The 8658-nt window shown below is 39.3% G+C and overlaps 1 protein-coding gene across 1 annotated transcript in view; it reads left to right on the top strand.

Annotated features, from left to right (window-relative positions):
• The window catches only part of LOC103621501 (ras GTPase-activating protein 1), a gene marked incomplete at its 5' end in the record, with an annotated part of 42571 nt that extends 39658 nt beyond the window's left edge, over positions 1 to 2913 (top strand). The window contains 2 exons of the mRNA XM_008640323.2: positions 2167 to 2255; positions 2839 to 2913. Of these exons, the coding sequence (XP_008638545.2) occupies positions 2167 to 2255; positions 2839 to 2913 (164 nt within the window). The remainder of the gene's footprint in view (positions 1 to 2166; positions 2256 to 2838) is intronic.
• Between the last annotated feature and the right edge of the window lie 5745 nt (positions 2914 to 8658).

Raw genomic sequence — 8658 nt, forward strand, 5'->3', positions numbered from 1 at the left:
TCTTCCTCGGGGGTCTTTCTGATGAAGACCAGTAGTCTTCCTCACAGTGCACTTTTCACCTTTCTCCCTGGGCATTCGTAGTCCTTTGAGGAATGATTCAGCAGTCTCTGAGATAATCCTTGTCCCCTCTATCTTGACAAGATTAGGGTGAATTTGGCTCCTTAGGTTTTGTAATTATCTGTCTGAACTAACATTTGCTGTCTCCCAATAGTTAACTTGTACTTACATGAGTTAGTTATTGACTGCCCTTTCCTCATCAGTTACCATCAAAGCTGTGGCTGCACAATTCTTCAGACAACAGAGCCACAGTTACCCTTAGAACAAACAATGGGGCCACCCCCTCGCTAATGGGTCAAACATTTTAGCACTAGAATTCCTTTGGCACAGCTCTGTTTAACATCCACATACAATTCAAATTCCTTTTCTGAGTCTGGCTAAAATTTTGCTGTCTTTCTGGTGTCCATACCACAACACTGGGGCTATCTGGGTTTAAAAAGTCACAGAAAAAAAGTCCTTAATCCAGGCCCTGCAATACCCTATTAATCCTAAAAATTGTCACAGCTCTCCTTCAGTCCTGGGTACCGGCATCTCCAAGATTCCCTGGACCCCCTCTGGGCCAACACACCGCAAGCCTTCAGTCAAAATAGGCCCCAAACATTCAATCTTTCTCTCCATCACCTGTGCCTTCCCTTCAGGCACTTCAAGATCCCCTCCTCCAGCCAGAAAATTAAGTAATTTCTCAGTGGTTTCCCCTCCCACCTCCTCCCGTTCTCCTGATAGGAGAAAGTCCTTCATATACTGTGAATCTCCCCAAACCGGGGCAAGAGACACTTCAACGACAGAGTCCAAAAAGTGGGTATTTGCTTTATTCAGTGTGCCGGGTGTGGGGGATAGTTCCTCCGAACACACACACACAGCACTCTATACAGTTCAGTATTATGGGTAAAATTAATGAATATTCATCACATTTCTTGGGATAGGAGTGGTTATACAAATTACTTTTTGGAAGTCATTAATATCATTAGCATACATGCTAGCATGCGCTGTGTACGCTGGTGGTCGCACTGAGGAAGGCTCCTCTTTTTCCTCGGGGGTCTTTCTGATGAAGATCAGTATCTTCATCACAATGAACTTTTCACCTTTCTTTCTGGAGCATGCGCAGTCCTTTGTAGAATGATTCAGTGGTTTCTGTGTTGGTTTCAAGTAAATTCTTGTTCCTCTTATCTTGACAAGATTAAGGTGAATCCTGCTTCTTAGATTTTGTGATCAACATTTGCTGTTTCTTAATAGTTAACTGTGCTTACATGAGTTAAGTATTGATCGGCCTTATCAATGGTTCCAGCTGCGCCATGCTGAGGAGGGGTCGGACCTGCAGATGCTGGGAATTTTCTTTCAGTATTTTGGCAGCATCAGAGCCTTTTGGACAAAAATAGTTTTTTCCAGGTTTTGTTTTGTCCCTGTTCCCTGTTGGTTGTTGTTTTGGGGGGACGGAGTGTTCTGGAACCACGGAGGCTCGGTTGCTATGTTGTTTTCCTTTTATCTCTCTCTCGGCTGTGTGGTCCACAGTAGGGGGCTTCTGCGCCATCTTGTCTTTGTCCTTTGGGCCACGTGGACTGCTACAGCGGCCACCATCTTAGGAGAAGGGGAGTTTCTCTGCAATCTTTTCTTTGTTCCCTGGGCCACATGGGCTGCCACAGTGGTCGCCATCTTAGGAGGAGGGCACTTCTCCACTACTTTGTTTTCTCTGTTCCCTGGGGGAGCACGTGACTCAGCACCTTTGTATCTAGTGGTTATCACTGTTACCTTGGTTGTTGCTGTTTTATTTTTAGTAAACTGTTATTTTTTCACTTATATCTTCTCGCATTCGTCGCTCCTTATTGATGAAAGGGGAGTGGTTAAAACTAAGGGGAGGTGACTCACTTTGGAGTCTCCGCCCTGTAAATTGTCCTAAACTAAAACAGTCGGATATGCATATTGATGTTTATTGTGGACATAATTACTAAAACACCAAAAGTTTCCTTGATCATGAGAAATTTTTCACATGCAGTTCTCTTACAGCATTTAAAGTATTCAATTCCATGATAAATAACAAATTGTGGAAGAGAATTTTCTTGTGACTACTGGAGGTTTTAAATTAAATGGTCGGTAACTTTCTATTCCTATCAGATTCTCCTTCCCCTACTGCTGCAAGAACGCTGACGCTGGTTGCCAAGTCCGTGCAGAATTTAGCAAATCTGGTTGAATTTGGAGCTAAGGTGAGTATAATTTTACACAGAACAGTCTAGAACACTTCAGTGTTCCTGTTAACAGAAACAGATTTTATCTGTATTATTCTTATGCAAATCCTGATTTTTGACCTCAGTGTCTTATCAGCAAGGAGGCTTTATTCCTGCAATTTTTTCTATCCTCTTTAGTTGGTGCTCAACAGGGTACTGATTTAACCTAGAGCAGTATCAAAAAGTATGGCTGATTTGGAAAGAGGAGTCAATAATTTCAGAATGGGTCATCTAGAAACTTATGTGAATTATTTGGTACTTGCCATAAAGATTTTCAATCTGGTAGTATGAACAACAGCAGTGACATGTTAAAATAACTGATAAAATAATGGCCATGCTAGTAGGCATTATAGAGTGATGTAACCATATTTTTATGCTATGAGAGCAGATAAACTCAGACATTCATTTCAAAGACAACAGTGGAAGTATGTGGACTCTTTTTTTCTGTCTGTCAATGACAAAAAGCATAATAGTCATACTCTAGTATTCATAGAATCATAGAATATCACAAGTTGGAAGGGATCCATAATGATCGTCAAGTCCAACTCCATTCTCCTCGCAGGACTACCTAAAAGTAAATCATATGACTAAAAGTATCACCTATATTGTCCTTGAACTGATAGGCTTGGTGCCATGACTGCTTCCTTGGGGAGGCTGTTCCAGTGACTGACCACCCTCTCAGTTAAGAATCTTTTCCTAATGTCCAGTCTGAACTACCTGTGATGCAGCTTCATTCCATTTTCTCATGTCCTATTGCTAGTCACCAGAGAGAAGAGATCAACATCTCCCTCTCCACTGCCCCCCCTTGAGGAAGTTGTAGACTATGATGAGCACACCCCTCAGCCTTTTCTAAGCTGAACAAACCAAGTGACCTCAGGCACTCTTGCCCTCAAGGTCTTTCAATGTCTTGGTTACCCTCCTCTGGACATACTCTAATAGTCTGATGTCCTTTTTATATTGAGGCACCCAAAACTACACACAGTACTTGAGGTGGGACCACACCAGTGCAGAGCAGAGCAGGACAATCACCTCCCTTGACCGGCTCTTGATGCTCTGCCTGATGCACCCCAGGACATGGTTGGCCCTCCTGGCTGCCAGGGCACTGCTGACATATTCAACTTGCCATCAATTAGGACCGTAGGTCCCTTTCTGTAGGACTTCTCTCCAGCTTTTTGTCTCCCAATTTGTATGTATAGCCAGGATTACCCCATCCCAGGTAGAAAATCCAGCACCTGCCCTTGTTAAATTTCATGTGGTTGGTGATTGCTCAGCTCTCCAGTCTATCCAGATTACTCTGTAAGGCCTCTCTACCCTTGATGGAGTCCATAGCTCCTCCTACTTTATCATCAGCAAACTTAATGTACATTCGATTCCTGTGTCTAGATCATTTATAAAAACATTAAAGACCACTGGCCCTAAAATTGAGCCCTGGGGAACCTCACTGATGACTGACTGCCAGCCTGATTTTACTATAACCCCATTTACTATGATCCTTTGAGCCTGGCCCATTAGCTAATTGCTCACCTAATGTATTACGGACTTTTCTAGCTGTGTGCTGGAAATTTTATCTAAACAGATACTGTGAGAGACAGTATCAAAAGCTTTGCTAAAATCCAAAACCACCACGTCTACTGGCTTCTCCTAGTCAAAGAGATGAATGGTGGAGTTTGAAAAGTGGGAGAGGAGAGACAGGCAGCCATCCCTCCACAAAGAAAACATCTATGTGATGGTAAAATGAGTAAATTTTCTTTAGGAATATCCATATCAAAAAGACAACTGAGAAATGCTAGAGTAGAAATCTGTGATTTAGAAAGAAACTATTCAAGAAGTATGTATCATTTGCCTGAAGTAGATGATGGGAGCCTTTTTGCATTTCCACTGATTAATTAATGTCAAAATGGGGAGACATCTTTCGGTAATATTGGCATGTGTCTGTACAGAACCTTGAAATACATTCCACATCCATGTTTTTTATATACTATTATGTAATAATTCACTTTCAAATTGAGACCAATTAGGACTAAACTTCCAGCCTGGATATAGAGTGTTGTAATGCTAGATTTAGTTTAGCAAGCTTCAGCTTTCCCTGAGAGCTCAGCGGAGCTGCTTAGGGCAGTGCGACCGTTGTCGCCCTCCCGTAGTCCATTTCGGATGGCTCTGCGGTTTTGTTCCAGCTAGCTATCAGCTTTACAACACAGTGATGGTGAAAGAGGCGAGAAGGGTCTCTCCATAAGGGTTTAAGAGGCTCTTTAACCTTACATTTTGTCCCAGCGATCCCCAGAGGCAGAGAGACCTCGTGATCTGGGTGCAGGGGCTTTTTCTCAGGGGCTATGGGGCAGTACATGGGCAGAGTTGGGGTACAGGAACCAATAGGGAGGACCCGAGGGAGTGGCCAGGACTAGGGGCAGGGAAGGGGGGGACCATGTGGAAGGGGCAGACCTTTAACAGGAAAAGCAATGGGGAAAATACAGCACCAGAGTCCACGTGACCTTCCTTTTGCCAGGGTCAGTCAGTATCTATTTTAAAAGTACAACATGCACTGTTAACTATTTAAAACGTACATGTTCCTGTTTCTTTGGTGTTACAATTTTCTATTGTCCTAAAATTTCTTAGTTTCATAGTAACGATTACTAGTTAAGAAGGAAAATTCTGAAAATGGGAAATGGTTTTTTTCTAATGATTTGTAAATATAGATATCCGAGTGCAGTAACTGTCTGGGCACACCGAGTTAGGCGAGACCTTTCTTGTGTTCCTAGTTTAACATGACTGAGTAGTGCCATTAATTGTTCTGTGTTAGTAATTTTTGTTTCATTGATTAGGTGACTCAACGGTATCCAATCATATAATGACATCTTTAGAAATAGGCTAGAAGGCTGAAATACTAATTAATATGAAATATTATCTGGCGAGCAGTAATATAAGCTAGTACTTTGTTGAAATACAGTGGCATGCCCACAGTTATTGGATGGGGTATAAATGATGATTATTTTTACTATTAATGTACAGAGCAGCTCATTCATTTCTGTAGAAATTGTTCCCATTTTTTTTTTTTTTCTGGCATAGTGGGTTCCTCTGTATGTGAAACAAAGCTGAAGTTTTAGTGTTAGAGAACATTGTTATACAAGTCTGGGATCCTAAACTCAAAACTAGGCTTTGGTGCTAGTGCAGCGCATAGGGAAACAGCAGTCATGCCACTAATTAAAGGCATATTGATTTGTTTGGCCTAATCTAATCATAGTCTTTATAATAAATCAGAATGTGTTTTGCAATTAGGAAATCCATACCAAATAACAAAAGCACTGTTATCTTTGTAAGCTTACTAACTGTGTTTTAATACAGAGTTGGTGTTCACAGAGACGCATTTATGGCTTTTCATTTGGGCCTCATTTAGGACTTTAGTGGCCTACATTACTCTGACAAGAGTCACTTAGAAAGTGTGCACCAAATAACCCAACAACATGTTTGTTCCCTCAGGATTTTTCAAAATTCTATTTTTATTTACATTTTCCTTCAATTTCACTCTGTTGCAAGCATTGCTTTAAAAACTAACTACTAGAAACGAGTATCTACTTAGACATCTATCTTAAACTCAAATTTATAGTTCACACACAAACTTTCTTTTGGCATGGGGGTGACAATTGAAAAAAGCCCTGTCTTGTATACCTGCATACCCTGTATGCCTTGTATGCCTTGTATACATGTCCCCTTCTAAACCTCAGGAAGTAAAATCAGTGTTATTGCTGGGCTTGAACACGAATCTACATCTCTGTTAGTGATGTCTGATCAGCAAAACTGAAGACATTGAACCAGAAAACGATTTGCTCTCTATTTAGTCTCTTAGTTGTACCATTTCCTTTCCAAAATGTCTGTTTACATGGGATTATTTTATAGGCAGAAACATGATCCACTCGTGTTTTTCATGCAAAACATCTGTATGCACAAAACTGTGCATAACTCAGAGGCAAGAAGGTAATGACTTAATAAGAGCTGTTAACACAAATAAGGGGATTAAAAGGCAATTTCAGAGCAATTAATTAAATTGGGATTTCTGTTATGGAGTAAAAAATTAATTGTGGCATTGTAAAAAGAATACTTGAAATTAACCTTGGGAAAGGAACCATAATCTAATTTGAATTTGTAATTCTCTTTTAAAAATGTAGAAGAAAGACTACATGGTTCTGGTTAAGCTTTAAGTCACACAGGTTCAATATATCTGTAGGCAGAACTTGCCATTAAGGGAGGGTAATTCCCATTTTCACTTTGTTATTCCTGCACTAGAGTAAAAATGGCCTGATCATGGATGTTAAACTAATTTGCCAGAGCAAAGTGGAAATTAGGAACAGGATGAAAGTTTCAGTAATGTTATTGTTTTGACATTCTGAGATGCTCCACATCAGCAAGTAAAGACAAAGGTAAAACTGGAACAGCCTTTATACTTAGTAACACCATCATTTCATTCCATTGTGCTTTAGTTCTATAATTTAGATTTATCAAGAGTAGTCAGAGTCCCTTGACAGAAGATAATATCACCATTGATACATATGGTAAGACTGAAATTGTGCTTGTTCTTTACCTCTAAATATTTTGCTCTGGTCCTACCTCTAGCATTATGGTAACACTGGGGTTTGTTGATTTAGTTACATACTCAGGAGTGTGCTCTCCCTTTGAATGGTGCACATAACTTCCATTAATGGCACTGGTACTTGTGTGTGCATGTTGAGATGGGAATGCTTCCCTCCAGAAATTATATATTAAAATCCCTAGCAATGAGCGAGGTGTAATGCAGGTAAACTATAATGATTAACAAAAATCACACATACAGATAGCATGTCTAGAGTTATTGTTTAACATCGTGATTACTTTGTAATTTTTTCTCTCCAGCAGTATGAGTGATAAATATGTACATTTCACCAGGAGGTTGCTAGTTGTAAAGGTAAAGAAGCTCAAAAATATGAACTAAGTATTTATACAACAAATCCAAAGATGTTTTAAAGCAGTGGGTTGGGGATTTTTTTTGGTTGGTTTTTTTGGTGTTTTGGTGGGGTTTTTTTGTTTAGTTTCCAGGTGAAGTTTTTTTGTTTCTAGAGGAAGGAAGCCTAAACTCAAGAAATTATTGTCTCCTAGCGATCTCTATTTTTAGGATCTAGCTCATCTAATTGAGAACTAAACAGCTAAATTTACTTGCCTTAGCTTTCTATCACTACTTCATTTCTGCTTCCTGATTTATTATATTTGTAAACAATCATGGCAAACTTCTCTAGTAAATGCTATAAATGAGTGTTTTGTTCCAACTATGAAACTTATGTACAGCTTTTATGAAAACTTACTTTTAAGAGGAAAAAATCTGCATGACTTCATACATTGTCTCAAAAAGTAATATACTTGCCTATGGTGTACTAATTATGATGAACTTCAAGTTGCCAATCCTACTTATTGCACAGTAATATGTTTTGGTATGCTTGACTAGTATACTGTGCTGTGCAGGAGATTATTTAAGTACTGTTCCGTTTTAATGCTAATGATTTGGGGACAGAGGCAGTTGTACTATAGAAAGCATTTTGGTTTAGAGATGGTCTTCCTTAAATTTAATCAGTGTCAGCTCAAACTATTTAATGACTCATGTTGAAGAGGTAGTGTCACTTTCCGCGCTTTCACGTGTTGGAGGAAAATAACTTTAAGGGATGCGACTATGCAATTACACGAATTTATTGTTTAAAATAACAAACGCATCAGTCAAGGCGTGAGATTTTACAATACCTCCGGGTAATGGCGACTAGTCACAAGATTTAGGGTTACATCGTAATTTATAACTTTCTAATCCAATAGATACTTAAAATGACACTTTGTTTTAGATTAATGACCTATCACCTGTGGCACTTCTCACTGCAATGCAGCTGTGTCTTGACCAATAACTTCTCATGTCACGTACACACAGATGTCTCTCTTATACCATCTACATTCTTAACTTAAACTATATAAAACCACACTATTATATTTTAAAACCCTTCGCCAAAACACCCAGTGTACAATTTTACTTATAATGATAGGAACACAAGTTTGTAATCCTTTTGCTTGAAGTCTATAAATCTCTGTCAATTAAGCCAGACCTAGTCTCTTCCAGGGTTGTAAATCAAAGCCTCCTTTAAGTGCAGGAGTTTCTACTCCTCTGTCTCCCACAAGGTAGTTTTAAAAATAGTTCTTAATTTAATTGCTTCAAAATAACTTCTTGTAATCAGATTTCTTATTATTGTCATGGTTTGAAGACTGAGCTTCCTATATCCTGACTCTTTGAAGGCCTTAATTTAAACCCAAATAGATGATAAATCTATATTTCATCTCAGCAGATGTTACTCAAATAATGTATTTTTTGGCAGTAATGTTT

Source organism: Corvus brachyrhynchos, unplaced genomic scaffold (assembly GCF_000691975.1).
Source record: "Corvus brachyrhynchos isolate BGI_N302 unplaced genomic scaffold, ASM69197v1 scaffold529, whole genome shotgun sequence".
NCBI lineage: Eukaryota > Metazoa > Chordata > Aves > Passeriformes > Corvidae > Corvus > Corvus brachyrhynchos.